Source organism: Raphanus sativus, chromosome 3, assembly GCF_000801105.2.
Source record: "Raphanus sativus cultivar WK10039 chromosome 3, ASM80110v3, whole genome shotgun sequence".
NCBI classification, from domain to species: domain Eukaryota; kingdom Viridiplantae; phylum Streptophyta; class Magnoliopsida; order Brassicales; family Brassicaceae; genus Raphanus; species Raphanus sativus.
The window spans coordinates 25683812-25699697 of record NC_079513.1 but is presented as its reverse complement, the minus strand read 5'-3'; the positions used below and the strand labels follow the sequence as shown (position 1 = coordinate 25699697).

Genomic DNA, 15886 nt, shown 5'->3' with positions numbered 1-15886 from the left:
CCACTATTTATAAAGTTTGAAACTATTGGGCTACTGGCCCAATTTAATATAGTTATTCGTCAAAATTTCACGGCTATAGATGGGCCTATAACCCAATTGTAACGGCTTTTTTTACTACTGTGGATCACAAACCCGGTTGAACCGATTGACGATTAACCTGCGACTCATGTATATTCCGGTTAGAATCCGATCCGGTTCGGTTTTTATCGAAAACAAAAACATTTTTGGAAACTATAGTAGTTATGGTACAGAAATGGACATTTCTCCTATCTCACTGTTACGTTGTTCTTGAAGATTGTCAAGTTCTCCAGCTACAAACTCAATATGATTTTTTTACTACTTTTTCCTTGAAAACCCAAACTTCTATAATTTACATTTTGTAGACTTCAAAAACTAAACACTAATCAATCACCTAGCTCTCCGGATTCACGACGACGTGTCGGATTTGCGTTCAGCGTCGGCAGCAGACTGCATTTGAGCTGCATACTGCAAGTTCCATAGAACATCTTCAAAAGAAGGTCTCGCCGAAGGTTCAAGCAAAACGCACTTGTTGGCTATTGAGATGGCAATAGCCAAAGACTCCTGCGAGCTCGTTGTTAGCACCGTTGGATTCACTATCTTCTGTCTACCGTCTTGGCTCCCAAATGACGTCTGCAAAAAAAAAAAACGTTAACAGCTATTAACTAACTTCGTTTCAACGTAATGATACAATGATCAATGTCTTACCATTTCGTTTAGAAGAAAGGCCTCTCCTTTTGTAATGGGCAACGGTCCTACGAGAGATTCTAGAAGTATGAATCCAAAGTTGTACACGTCATCCTCTTTTTTAGCCACGTTGTACTTTGTCTTATTGTGTCCTTCTGACTTTGTCTGCAAAGTTTGAGTACTGACTTAGTATATATCAAAAGAAAGAGAATAACAAGATGAAGAAGATCAACATAGAAAGAGTTACCTCGAGGAGCTTTTCGTTCTCTTCAAGGATGGCAGAGACTCCATAGTCACTAAGCTTAGCAATCTTGTGTTCGTCAAGCAAAATATTGTTCGTCTTCAGCTGATTGTTGAAGGAGCCAGGGATCACACCGGTGTGAAGAAAATGAACCGCCTTTGCTATCTCAATCAGAATGGCTAACCTATCCGGCCACGTCAGGATCTTGTCCGAGCAACACTCTAACAATATTATAACAACATTGAGTTTCCAAGTACATATATCAAGTTTACAACATTATGTCAAAAAGCTGACCTGATAGATGTGCACGATAAGTCCCTTTAGGCATATACTCGTATACAAGGTAGAGTATGGTGGCTGAAGGTTCGTAGTATTCTCCGCTGGTTTGAGTGCAATGTCCCAAGAAGCTAAGGAGGTGAGGATGGTTGAGTTTTGACATCCAATCTAAGTGACCTCTGATACTTTGGTTAGAGAATTTTCTCGATAAAACAAGACATCTTATAGCTACGGAGCTTCCATTTTCCAACGTTCCTCTGTATAGCTGCAAAGAAACAAAAAAAAAACTATACAGTGTTAAACCAAATGGAACAATGGTGAAGGCCAACAAGAATCAAATCATACCTTTCCAAGGGAGCCTTCACCTAAGAAACGTGATGAACTGAAATCGTCTGTGGCTTCTTTTAACTCTTCAAAAGAAAATGACCGGCATGAAGGCACACCTTGTGCATTTAGCTTTGTTGTTTGAGAGATTAGCCCTGCAAGACCAAAGGATTATTAAACTCCTGAAAGATAACTGCTAGCAGGCGGGCCGGTCCGGTCACCTCAAACTTCCTAATTTTTTGAAAAAAAAAATTAACATAGAGATAAACCCCATTTACATAGACATAGACCCCAATTTGTTAAAAAAAAATATTTTGAAATTTTTAATAAATCTCCGCAAAATCTCAGAACCGGCCCTGCTAGGAGGAAAATGAAGTCTACATTATGAGTCAAAGATACTCACTGGCACTAGCAAGAACTTGAGAGGAGAGACTAGTGTTGTGTGTATTATCCGTCACAGCCTTAAGCCTAGTTTGCTGCACTGACTTCTCTTTTGAACCACAACATGAGCGCTTTGTGCATAACATGACTAGTCCAAACCCAAACAAAACAAGAACCAGAACAGCTCCACTGATAACAGCAACTAACGTTCCGATCTTTCTTCCTCGCAGCTCTCTTCCTTTAGTTCCACCCTCTTCTTCACACAAGAGTTCCTGATGCTGATCATGAATAGATAAACAGTTCCCACCGAGTTTCACAACCCGTTCACCCGAAGACCCGCCGCCTGCCAAGCAACTTGGAGGAGTCCCGGTCAATCTGTTATCAGACAAATCCACGAACCCGAGCTTCCCTCCGCATGTCATATCACTCGGCAGCTTCCCGCTGAGCTCGTTAGACGCCAAGTCCAAGTAACTAACGTTAGGCAACGAGAACAAGAACCGAGACGGAGTTCCCGTGAGACGATTAAACGACAAGTCAAGATGCTGAAGCTGAGACAAACCATCAAAACCTCCGGGAACTTCACCGGAGAATGAGTTCTTACTCAGCAGAACAGTAACCAAACTCTTAGGCAGCAGAGGTAGTTCAGAATCAAACCGGTTCTCTCTTAGGTCAAGCATATGGAGATGATCTAACATACTAAGATCAGGCAACTCGCCAGAGACCTCGTTGTGGGACAGAGCAAGATTCGTTAGCTTTACGATTCTACAAACCGAAGAAGGAAACGTTCCGCTGAAACGGTTGTTCTTTAGACTAAGAACGGTGAGACCGGTCAGAGAGTCCAGCGCGTCGGGAACACTGCCGTTGAAGTAGTTCCCATCGAGCGTGAGACTCTGAAGCCTAACCAATCTGGTGACATCAGGAGGGACGGAACCGAAGAGATAGTTCGAACTCAAATCCAAGGACTCGAGGGAGTACAAGCGGTGGATCTTCCCAGCTGGGAGCTCACCGAAGATACCAAGAGACACTAAGGTGAGAGCCTTCAAGGTCGTGAGCCTCGTCAGGGTCGTGACGAAAGAATCAATCAAGAAGGCTTTAGAGAGAGTGTGGTTTTGGAGGGAAGATCCATAAAACGTTCCAGCTGGTTTCGAAAGCTTGTCTCCCATGACTTTGAGCTCCGTGACAACGACGGAGTTGCTACTACCTTGTTCTTCTTCGCAGGAGATGCTCATGTGAGGAGTTGAGGGGATTTGACATAAGTCTCCGTAGTAGGTTCCCCAAGATTCGAGAGCTTTGGGGAACTCGAGATGTTTTCTGAGCTGGTACAGGACCTGGGTCTGAGAGTTTTGGAGCTGATGGGTGTTGTGTAAGAACAAGAGACATGAAAGAAGGAGCAAAGGAAAGGCCTTTGAATGAGCCATGATAAGATTAGCAGAAAGGGGGAGACAGAAACCCTATAAGTGAAGACAGTGAGCTCAATAAAGAGAGAATGTTTGGTTGTCGGATTAAACACATAGAGGTGAGAAAGAAGTTGGGGGGGAAGCAAGAGAAGAGTGTGATGAGAAAATTAAAGACAGAGAGGTGAGCCAGAGCATTAATGGCAGCTTCTTCTTCTTCTCTTTAGGAAGGGAAACAGTGAGTTGAGAATGTGGGTCACACCAGAAAGAAGCATAAAGCAAAAGAAAATGTGCACTCAATTTGATGAAAGTTAGTTCCTTTTTAATTAGGCATAATTTGTCTGGATTTCTCCTTTCTCTTTACTGTAAAACAACAGTAATAAATAAAAAACAATGTTAACTTTAAGCCAGAGAGAGAGAGAAAAAATGAAATTTGAACTTAAAATTTGGTATTAGATAGAAAGTATGGTTGTTGATTTGATGATCAATTGTGAGCTTGTGTGGGACTTTGGTTGGCTCATGGAAGATGCCGTCGACACATGTGTATGTGATTAGATTCCTTGTCTTGATAATTCACCGAATTGCCCTTATAATAAGATGCCAAATACATGACAAAACGAAGCTTTTGCTTAACGGAACACTGTTCGGAAGAAGTAGCTTTCATTGAATAGCAAATATGACAATAAAATAATATCAATCTTAACCATATGATAGTATATCTAGTAAGATCATTTCATAAGTCATCTAAACCACAGATCGAGCATATAGTTTTCAGACGCAAATGTTCTGTAGACCAGAGTTTAGACTTGTAGGCTGTAGCGTTGTAAGGGTCAAGTATGTATTTTCATTGCAGGCAAAGTTAGTACTGATTATGCTTTGTTTAAAGGTTAAAGGGTTAAAGAGAAAACAACAATGGATGAATCCCACTTTGGTGGGCCCCACATCTAGATCCCACTGGTCTGACCCTCCAAGACCGGACCATCATATTAATTAACTTTCTGTCTCTCATGCCTCAATTGAATACTATATGAAATTAACAACAGTTTGGTATTTCAAAATTGATGCTGCTTTAGTATCAAAATGAGACGAGAACAGAAATATATCTAACAAGATAAGACGAGATCAGACATTTGGTATTTCTTAGATTGTGAAATGGGCAGTTAGTTATAGGGAAAACGGCCAATTCCACCGTAAACTTAGAGTCTCCATTGTATTCATACATAAACTATTGGATCAAGCCAAAAGCATCTTGAATTAATTTTTATTTTGAAATTCCCACATGAACTTTTATAATCTGGTCAATTACTACATAACTGGAATCAATTTCGGTTTAGTTGCTGATGTGGTGTTTACGTGGACGCTATGTAGAAAATTGATTTGATTCAGTTTGACATCTGTCCATTTTTTTTAAATCGAATAGTACAAAATGATGTCGTTTTGATATTTTAACAAAATTCGTTGTCAAGAAGGATTGAACCTAAACTTAGAATTCTTCAAAGAAGTGCTCAACCACTAGACTAATTAAACTTCCAACGATTATATTCCATTACAATAATACTTGAACTAAATATTCTAAATAAGAACGAACAAGTGTGAAGACACTCAGAGATGATGGTGGCGCCACAGAGGAGATTGTCGCAGAGGAAACAAGTCATGCATGCCACCACCGTCTCCCTCTTTACTTTAGCCATCGTTCCTCCTTCAATTCTTTAATGAATCGCACGTAGACCACCCAAGAAAGAAATCCCCCCTCCCCCCCAGATTTACGTTCAACTCATTTTCTTCCGTGATACAGTCACACTCAAGTCTCAAATAACTAGTTGGTGATAAATGAGGTAAAGCTAGAGACTTTATCTCTTCTTGATATTTATGTTAGCAACTAAACCGAAATTGATTCCAGTTATGTAGTAATTGACCAGATTATAAAAATTTATGTGGGAAATTCAAAATAAAAATTAGTTCATGATGCTTTTGGCTTAATCCAATAGTTTGTGTATGAAAACAATGGAGACGTCAAGTTCATGGTGGAATTGGCCGTTATCCCATTAGTTATATAAATGATTCGTTAATTGTTTTTGGTCCTAAATCTTTTTTTAAAGCATTTTTCATGAACAAACAGACGAGGACAATGCAGGCTCTAATATTGATATGCTGCTTTAGTATCAAAATGAGACTTAACACTGCAAAACTGGGGTTTAAGACAGAGGAAGCTTTAGAGGAGGAAAATAAGACAAGCAGAAGACTCCATGGAATGGGAATGGCAGAGCATGTCAGATGAAGAGACCTGGATATTAAGATACTGCCATCTAACGTTAGGACAACTCTTTTGGGGGACCAGTTATGGTTTTGGTTTTGAAGAAGAAACAAGCGACACATCAACATCGCCTTGTAATGAGAAACCAAACAAGTTTTTCTCCAAACTTATCTTAGTTGTCTAGAGAGCTGATATCTTCAAGATAAGAAACGATCAGCAGACAGCAATTTTTTGAGTCTATGAGAATCTGGGGTTTGCTGAGTTTGTTCACTAATTTTCCACGGCTTATTGCATTTTACAAATTTACAAACTAAAGGGATTAAAAATGACTAACCTCGGTAATGTCAAGAAGCTGTCCTCTGGTTTCTTGTCATTCGAGCAAGACTCCAGGTGTGAGAACACGAGATCAGTTGTATATAGATGAAGTGTCACTAAGGCAACGATCTGGCAACAATGTTGAGGAAAAGAGTGTAGATGAATGTGAAGTGTTACTAATTATAGAAAGAGAAATAATGGCTACTTGTTTCAATTTTGACCTATGACACCAACAAGATACCTAGAGAGTTTTGAGACCATAGCTTTTGCTCCTTACAAGTAGTACTTAAGTCAAAACGTTCGAGAGGTCTCTTCACTTTCTCATTTGTGAATGTAGTGATCATAACCGGGAGGTGCATATAATTAATCTGAGTTAATGAAGAAGATCAACATCACGATGCAAATACTGTTGGTTAAAACTTCAAAACAAAGAAGTTAAAGTACTTTCTAGTGAAGCACCTTGGATTGGGTAGAGAGAGAGAGAGTACTCTACTTGTGACCAACGCTTTGGATACCCACTAGTGAAGCACCTTGGATTGGGTAGAGAGAGAGAGAGTACTCTACTTGTGACCAACGCTTTGAGATTAGTGGGTATCTAGCGTGAAAACAGAGAACATTTCATAATCATCACGATTCATAAATTAGACAGGAACACCTTATTATATAAAGAAGCAGAGGCATCATTAAGAACAAGGAAACAAGTAGTCTCAACCTATTCCGCACAAATATACACTTTTTCCTAGTATAAAAATTGGCTGAAACGATAGAGACACACATTGAAAATCAACGAAAATAACATGTCTTTTAATGAGCAAGAGATGATCATCAACGACCAAGGAAAGTACTCACAAACTGCTATCTCTCACGAAACCCAAGACCATCTAGCAAACTACCACCTTGGCACCTTCTGGGGGTAATAACCTCAGTCTGCATAATGCAAACAGATGATCATCCCTTGCTCATTATCTAAACCAACAGAAAACAGATGTACGTCCAATGTACTAAAAACAACAAAATTACCACATAGTGTTCGCCGGCCCACGGATCCACTATCGTCACTTATATGTCTAAAGGGCTTTGGTTTAATAATGCTTCGGAGAGAAAATATTTCCCCGCGCCATTACTTTTATTTTAATGTGGGTTTAGGCGCATAAAGGGAAGCTAATCCTGTTGGTAGTTATCGTGGTAGTTATTTTAATCGATGAAATGAAAAACACTTTTTCGATAAGATCATAATTGGTTTTATTATGAGCAAAAGTATGCAACAGTACTACCCATAATCGCTTTTAAGAGCAGCATGCCAAACCAACTTTGAATATTAACAATTAGCACATATATAAGCTCAAAAGCAAAAGAAAACTTAAAGAATACATTTTGATGTGATTACGAGAACATTATGTGGCCCATTTGTACAAATTAATTTGAATCTCAAATTTAATAGATTGAGGGTTATCGCATGGTTAGTGAAGGTAAAGGATAAGTCATTTTGCTTTAAGGTAGGATTAAATGTCTTTTTGAAGATTAAAGTAGATCATTAGAGACATGATATTTGCTTGCGCCATGGAACTTTAAGATTGAAGCAAACCAATTAAATATTTCTAATCTCTGCGCCAAATATGAATTTGAAATATTTGATTACACGTATAATCATTCATTACTGTCTTCTGTTATCCTTTTCAAATTTCAAAACTGAAAAAGTCACAGGGCCTTTGATGTTTTTTTTTTTTAAAAGTCCTATGATGTTTGGTGCAAGTGATTTAATTTCCTTTTGTCACCTTGATAATTTTCCAAGGCCTTTTTGTTTGCTTACACTGTCTTAATTACGAAGAAAAATGTGAGGATTTGGATTCTGAATATTTTATATGTGTTTGATGTCACGACGAGTAGTGTTTTGTAGATAAACTAATTAAGTTGGACATTTTACACAATTATAATATATTCAACTTAAAAAAAATTATATTCAACTTGTTAAGTGGAATCTAACATGTAAGTTTCACGTGGAAACCTGGATCGCGAGATCTTTCCGCGACATGAAACTCCAAACTAGATGAATCACGTTCTTTTGGGTAACTCATTTTCATGTAAGGGTCCGTCGTTTAAACCATATCATAAAATAATTAACAAATTATTTGGTTGAGCTCAAACGAGCATGCGGCATGCCGTCAATTCAGATACAGCTAGATGTGGGCAGCATTGAGTAAAGCAAAATAGTCATATCTACATAGACGTATTGCACGAGTTAGTACTGTTAACGGTTGATGAGGAGTCAACCTCATGACGAGTCTCGTCTTTGCCGTACGTACGATATTACAAAGGTATGGTCCTCTACATCCCTTATATATGGATCTCCACCGACTTCTCTAAAATTCTCTCTACCACACTTTGATATTCATTGCATCCTCCAAAGATCTCACAGTCACTTACATCACTTCTATATCTCTTCTTGCATTTAATTTTAATCGCCCATTGTTTTTACTACTATGATCTGTACTCTACTCGATTCACATCGTCCACGACAAAACGAAGAAGAGTAATAATTGTGAAGATATTTATCTGATTATAAAACTATTGGTTATTTTGGCATGTCACATATATTTTTTTTAGAAAACACCATTAATTCACTGCGATGCATCTACTATAAGGCCAAAAAACACATGGCCAAATATCGGAATTTAATACCCAAACAATATAAAATAGATAGATACCAAAGAAACATAGTCTGAGACATTTAGCTGGACAAGGATTGTTGCTAGAGGAGTAAACAAAGGAGTATGGACTCGTTGAACAAATCGACAAACAAGTAAATACTGATTGAATTTGATGAGTTTCTGTATTATCAAAATCAACAATGTCTTTACAGTCTTATCTAACTTTCCCTTATTATTCCACACCTCAATAGTATTCTTACTTCTGTCTTATATATATTTCCGACTTTTTCTTGGGTTCACCCCCTAGGGTGAACCTTTAGGTTCACCAACCAATAGAAAGTTGTTATTTTAAATCTAGTATCTTTTAATTAAGGAAATAAAAATAACTTGCCAAATTATATTATGCTTTTAAAATAAATAAAAAGATTAAATAAATAAAAATAAAAATAGTTCTCAATAAAGATTATTTTAAAAAATATTTATTTATAAGATTTGGAGTTTAGTGTTTAAGATTTATAGTTTAGAATTTATCCAAATGTTTAGTGTTTTTCTAAGGGTTAGGGTTTACCCAAGGGTTTAGGGTTTACCCAAGGGTTTAGGGTTTAGGATTAGAGTTTAGGGTTTAGTGTTTTGTTGACAACATGTTTAGTGTTTTTTCCAAGGGTTTATGGTTTACCCAAGGGTTTAGGGTGTATGATTAGAGTTTAGGGTTTAGTATTAGAGTTTAGGGTTTAGTATTAGAGTTTAGGGTTTAGTGTTTTGTTGACAACATTAAACTTTTTTTAATTCGTTTTTATATACTGTTTTTATTTATTTTTAAATTTTATTTTGAAAAAATAATATAATTTGACAAATTATTTATTTCCTTAATTAAAAGATACTAAATCTAAAATGACAAGTTTCTATTGGTGGGTGAACCTAAAGGTTCACCCTAGGGGGTGAACCCAAGAATAACTCTATATTTCCCAACTAATACTTACCTAAATTTGATATGAACTATTTTTTTTTGTTAAGAACTCCTTACTTTAAGAAAGCTAGAATTGTTGATTCGTTTCTATGTATTTTCTCTGTGCTGCTATATATATTTATCATTATCATTTAGATAATTTCATACCAACTTTAACCCAAAAACTTTTTTTTTGACACAGAAATATTTTAAGTTGTTTTAGTGTATTTCTGCTCACTGAAATATTTTATTCCTTTTGTGCAAATAATTCAAAATTAACATATTCGAAAGTCTGCAAATAGTCTTAAACTGTTTACATTATTAATGTTAACAGCTCTGGTTATTTTTCTGCTCAAACCAGTGAGCACAACGCAGTATGTACCCCCACGGTTAAAAACGAGACAGCACGGGTTCTCATTTATTACCCCCCTCATTTTAAACCGCGGGTTAAAGCTGTAAAACAAAAAAATCCGCGTCAATAAATTCTCCACACTCATCTTCCACATCCCTGGCGCTCACTCCTTTTCAAGTCCTCTCCCTCTCTTTCTCTCTCTCTCTCTCGAGCCTCGCGTCTGTTAAAAAAACACGATCCTCTGTAGAAACCGACGCCGTTTTGGTCAGCTTCCAACATTTTGGTCAACGACCCTGTAACGATCCTAACTCCGAAAATAATGACGGTTTTCTCCGGTAAAGTCGTTCCAATGGACTACGAGGCGGAGGCATCGCAGCGTCTCCTCGACGCCATCCTCGGCGGAGACACCAAAACGGCGTCGGATCACATCGCCGATCCGCTAGTCGACGTGAACTTCGTCGGCGCCGTCAGCTTGAAGACGAGGAGGAGCGAGGTCGTGGTCCGCGACGAATCAGCGAGCGAGATCAGAGTGGAGTACGAGGAATTCAAAACCGACGTGACGGCGCTGTTCCTCGCCGTTAGTTTCGGAAACGTGCCACTCGTGAAGAGCTTACTGGTACGTTTGTTTTCTCAAACGTCTCTAGTTTAGATTTTCTGAAACCGATGAACAAAAAATTGCGTTGACCATTAATATTACACGATTCGCTGTTATTTTGTCAATTAGTATTTTTATTTTATTTTCTCAATAAATACACAATCAGTTTCGCATTTACAGTTTTTTTTTGTCCACAAGTGTCGCATTTACATTTTGCTTTGAATCAGAAAAACAGTTTCTTTCGTTGAGTTAAAACTGTTGTTACTCTGTTTTGCTTTACTTTACTTTTCATATTTTTCGAAATTCAAAATTTAGACCCTGTTTTTTGTTTTTCACCAATAACATCCGACGTATTCAATACTCTCTGCTTTTTTTTGGTAGTCAATACTCTCTGTTTTTTTTATACGAAAGAACTTGTTGTCTGCAAAGTTTGATAAATATCTGCCCCCATTAAAGTACTTGTATAGTTGTATTTGTTTATGCTTAGCTGAGCTTAAGCTATAGCTCTAACCATTTTCTTTTATATTTTAAGAAAATATGGATTGGATTCCGTGCGAGTTTTTTAAAATTCATAATATGTTGACTAGCTTCACTCTCACTGGGGAGGAGTGTTACTGGAGGAATCTTCCAAGCTGTGCAAAAATGTTAAAAAAAAAAAAACATACACAGAAAGATTGTATATTTAACCGAATCAGATTTGCATATAAGACGGGCATCATTATCAAGATTCAAATCACACAACTTTATCTTTTTACGAAATTCTAATTATAAATGCTGGATTTGCTATTAGATGCTTAATCATATACTGGTAGTTAATATTTAGAGGTAAAATCTGGCGAAAAGTACAAACTTGGATCTTCGTTTATAATTATTGGGAGACACAACAGTGTTCCAAAGCTTACTATTTGTTTTGTAGTGATAATTGATTGCTTTGATTTGATTCTCTTGTTTCTTGAAAGGAACTTATGCTATTTAGTACGACAAGTGTTGTGTCATAATTCATTAAACAGAACCTGAGGCCCCCCCATATGGTCCTGTCACTTGTCATTGGCTGCATCTGAAAGTACATGAATACTTTTTCCGCATACTTCCTCTCTTTCCATTTATATCATCCATCAGATGTCTATGATCAAGCCAAGCCATGTTCCTTTTGCGTCAGTGTTGTTCCCTCATGTTTTTGTAGTTTCATTTCAATTATTCACAGGACTTGCTATTATACACAGGTTTTTTGTTTGTCTTCTTCTGGTTCTTGTTCTTACCCATACGTGGGGTCCTTAGTGTACTTAGCAGTGTATGTCTTTTAATAATTACTGTATAATATTTACAGTTGTCTGACATTTTACTACAATATGATATCACAGAACATTGGAGCCGATGTGAACCAGAAGCTCTTCAGGGGATTTGCAACGACTGTAGCTGTAAGGGAAGGTCATTTCGAGGTACTTGAGATTCTACTCAAAGCTGGTGCTTCTCAGCCGGCTTGTGAGGAAGCTCTAATGGGGGCGAGCTTTCATGGACGCCCCAGGCTCGCTGAGCTGCTTATGGGTACTGATCTTATTAGGCCTCAGGTCGCTGTGCACGCTCTAGCCACTGCTTGTTGCAGAGGTTTTGTGGACGTTGTAGGGACCTTGCTGAAAGTAAGCTCTTCATCTTGTGTTTTTTAATAATTGAACTCTTAAATAGTGGTTCAATAGGCTTCTTACAGAAGACAATTTTATGGTGCTTGGCTCATTACAGTGCGGTGTAAATGCTAATTCCACGGATAGGCTTCTGCTTCAATCTTCAAAACCGTCTCTATACACAAACGTGGACTGTACAGCTCTTGTCGCTGCCATTGTCAATAGGCAGGTCTCTGCCGTCCGCTTACTGCTTCAGGTACTTTTTCTTCATTACATAATACTAAAGCTCTTAACACAATGTCCTTGCAAGGAGAGTAGGTATCTAAGACATGATTTGCAACAGGCCGGTGTCAAGACAGATATCATGGTGAGGCTTGGAGCATGGTCATGGGACACTAACACTGGAGAAGAGTTCCGGGTGGGAGCTGGAGTGGCTGAGCCATACCCTTTAACCTGGTGTGCTGTCGAATTCTTTGAAACCAGTGGTGACATATTGCGTTTGCTGCTCAAAGTCCAATCTCCAAACGCTACTCACAACGGTCGGACTCTACTCCACCATGCTGTCCTCTGTGGTAGTCAGGCAGCCGTCAGAGTCCTCCTCAACTGTGGCGCAGATCCAGAAACTCCTATCAGAACCTCACGAGGCGTTGAACTCCGACCGATCCATATTGCTGCACGTTACGGATCAGTGGAGATCATACAAGAACTAGTTGGCTTTGGCTGCGATATAAACTCAAAGACTGATGATGAGGACACAGCTCTTCTGATCTCAACAATACACAAACATTCAGAGTGTGTAAAGGTACTAGCCCTCGCTGGTGCTGATTTCGGCTTAGTGAACAAGTCTGGCCACTCTGTTGTTTCGGTTGCGGAATCAAGCAAGTGGTGTCTCGGATTAGAACGAGTAGTTCTTGAACTGATCCGGTTCGGTGTTGTTCCACATTCAAGCAACGCTTCAGTGTTCTCTCCTTTGCTGTACGTAGCTCAAGCAGGAGACGCAGAGGCGCTTAAAACTCTTGTAAAAGCTCAAGGAGTCTTCCTAGACTATCAAGACGAGGAAGGCTTCTCGGCGGCAATGCTAGTTGCCATGAACGGCCACATTGAAGCATTCAGGGTCTTGGTCTACGCAGGTGCAGACGTGAAGCTGCTCAACAAATCTGGTGAGACAGTTGTTTCTCTGTCCGAGAAGAACGGGTACCTCGACATGATCGAGAAGGTGATGCTCGAGTTTGCTCTCGAGAAAGACAACAGGAACATGGCGGGAGGGTTCTACGCTCTACACTGTGCTGCAAGGCGTGGAGACGTCAAAGCTGTGGAGCTTTTGAGTGAGAAAGGATACGGTCTGGACGTCCCGGATGGAGACGGATATACTCCTTTGATGCTTGCGGCCATAGAAGGCCATGGAAAGATGTGCGAGTTCCTAATCTCCCATGGCGCAAACTGCAATGCTAAGAATGGAAAGGGGAAAACGTTGCTGGATCTTGCGGTTGGTGATGCTGAGAAGGTGATACGTAATGAGTTGTCTCGGAGGTTTGTGATAAAGGGAAGTACTGTGATGAAACACACCAAGGGAGGAAAAGGTAAGACGCATGGGAAGGGATTGAAGATGTTGGAAGCAAGTGGGGTACTAAGTTGGGGAAAGTCTGTAAAGAGAAACGTGGTGTGCAAGGAAGTAGAGATTGGGATGAGCCAGCGGTTCAGGAGGAACCGCAAGGGGAAAGGCTATGCGATGGAGGAGGAGGAGGAGGAAGGGATTTTCCGGGTGGTGACTACGGCAAACAAAGAAGTTCATTTTGTGTGTGAAGGTGGGTTGGTTGGTGCAGAGATGTGGGTGAGGGGAATAAGACTTGTGACAAGAGAAGCTATCTGTGGGACTCAGTGTTAAAGAGTGTTGCTTTTGTATATAAAGAAGTTTTGAGAAAGAGAGTAGTGTGCTTCTGTTGCGTCAGGGGTGTTTATAGTTGTTGGGTTTTTGCTTAAATAAGAAGATTGGTTCATTTAAAATAACAAGAAGATTTTTGAGAAAGCATTACAATACAAATGAAGTCAAAACACTTTTGTGTTTACCAGTCAAAACCGCAACAAGCAAAAAAACAGAGAAAAAATAGAGAAGCTTTAAGAGTTATCTAATCGCTATTGTAACCATCATCATCATTATCCTTATCTTCATGGTCTTTCACCACTCGTTCTATGAACTGTCTTCGAACTCCAGCCATCACAGCTTCCCTTGAAGACTCATCATCTCCACTTTTGCCATCGTTAAGTACTGGCTCCGACTGACACAAAATTAAGGCTACACCTGCAAAAGCAACAAACATGTTCAGACATCGTTTAGATCAGACAAATGTTAGAGACGAGACATGCCATAATTATCAAACACAATTGGGCACATACTGAAGCATACATCAAACAACAAGAAGACTTCAAACTTACTCTCTGGGGTGCACCTACGGCCAACACTCTTCAAGCCTACATGGGTTCCTTTAACGGCGCCGTGATGGTACACCAACAAGGTAGGCAGATTGCAATCAGGGTAGTTAGGAATACAATCAGTGGATATAATCTTAACAAACTTCGTTGCCGGGTATCTGCCAGCCAATTCATCTAGACAACCCAATAGCAAACCACACTCTGCAAAACTATCATATCAAACGAAAAAACGAACAAAAGGTTAGTGTTTCAAGCATGTAATATAAGATTCACTAATACTACAAAAACATACCCATCTTTGTAGAGACAGAGAACAACCCAAACTTCAGCAGAAGCTTGTGTAACCTCCCGCACGAAGTCAGAGCTCGAGATGGGAGTCACTGATCCATACCTCCTAACTTTAGCAGCTTCTCTCAACTCTGTTAACCTCTTCTTCCTATCAAAACATTAGAGAAGAAACATGAAGTGTGTTTCACGTAACCCATCATCCACATCGAACATAAAGTAGACCTCTTTTCTTTAGGCATTACGAAACAATGCGTGTCACACACAATCCGATAAAAACAGAGCTTGATCCAGAAAAACAGAGGATAGCTAGCGAGCTACATAACAACAGATCCGAGAAAGCGTTCTCTAGGTTCAACTAATATATTAAATACAGAAAAAAAAAACAGAGTGTTTGATTCGATCTGAAAACCTGTATTCTTCGAGGAAGCGATCGTCGTCGAGATCCTTGTCGTCCTCAAGATCCTCAAGCTCCTCCTCTGTTTTCTTATCGAACCAAGCTTGGTCCTTTGGAGCTGAAGACTCGTCTTGTTCCGGAGTATAAGCCGGAGGTTTGAATGCCGGAGCCTTCTCCGGGAGATTCCCAAGCTTCCGCTGGATATCGTCCCATTGCGTCGACGTTCCTTCCACGTCCTTGTACACGAAATGATAATCCGCCATCGATTTCGCCACTCTACGAAAGCTTCAACTATTCTCCGTTTAGATTTATACAGAGCAGCTTTGAATGAATCTGAGAGAAAAAAAGAAAAAAAGGCTGATTGGTTTGACACTCTGTAATCACAATCTCGTCGCCGGTGGTAAAGGTCAGAACCGCGAGTGGTCTGGTAAAACCGAAAAATACCGAACCGGTTATTTATTATACGATTCACACCGGTCCGATGATATCTGATTTAGATCACTGTTATTTCTTATATGATTCACACCGGTCTATGATATCTGATTTTGATGACAGTATCCAGAGATAATTAAACAGTTTGGATAACTAAACCGTGTTAAGTCAATGGTGGTAAAGGCCAGACCAGCGAATAGTTTAGTTAAACCGAACAATAACCGTATTCAAACCGTTTGGATAATATCTAATTTAGAAGACGGTTAGCAATCGGTTTATGACTTTGTACTCT

General features: G+C 39.3%; 3 protein-coding genes across 4 annotated transcripts; 1 reads left to right on the top strand and 2 right to left on the bottom strand.

Moving 5' to 3' along the window:
• Positions 1 to 240: 240 nt before the first annotated feature.
• Positions 241 to 3665, bottom strand: LOC108844893 (probable inactive leucine-rich repeat receptor-like protein kinase At3g03770). 2 transcript variants are annotated; one of them, XM_018618177.2, is made up of 6 exons: positions 1950 to 3635; positions 1568 to 1701; positions 1241 to 1487; positions 953 to 1167; positions 727 to 870; positions 241 to 651 (listed from the first exon to the last, which is right to left on the bottom strand). In XM_018618177.2, the coding sequence occupies exons 1-6, from the start codon at positions 3343 to 3345 to the stop codon at positions 427 to 429; spliced, it is 2361 nt and encodes a 786-aa protein (XP_018473679.1). In that variant the 5' UTR covers positions 3346 to 3635; the 3' UTR covers positions 241 to 426. The 2 variants fall into 2 exon arrangements, 1 of the variants encoding a protein (XP_018473679.1); XR_008943445.1 differs by having other exon boundaries at positions 512 to 651; positions 727 to 860; positions 1950 to 3665.
• Positions 3666 to 9986: 6321 nt separating this feature from the next.
• Positions 9987 to 14076, top strand: LOC108844895 (uncharacterized). Its single transcript, XM_018618178.2, has 4 exons — positions 9987 to 10452; positions 11793 to 12068; positions 12169 to 12306; positions 12394 to 14076. Exons 1-4 carry the CDS (start codon positions 10156 to 10158, stop codon positions 13933 to 13935), a joined length of 2253 nt encoding a protein of 750 aa, XP_018473680.2. The 5' UTR covers positions 9987 to 10155; the 3' UTR covers positions 13936 to 14076.
• Positions 14044 to 15530, bottom strand: LOC108844917 (uncharacterized). The gene is made up of 4 exons (XM_018618203.2): positions 15178 to 15530; positions 14773 to 14916; positions 14484 to 14689; positions 14044 to 14349 (listed from the first exon to the last, which is right to left on the bottom strand). Exons 1-4 carry the CDS (start codon positions 15423 to 15425, stop codon positions 14177 to 14179), a joined length of 771 nt encoding a protein of 256 aa, XP_018473705.1. The 5' UTR covers positions 15426 to 15530; the 3' UTR covers positions 14044 to 14176.
• Between the last annotated feature and the right edge of the window lie 356 nt (positions 15531 to 15886).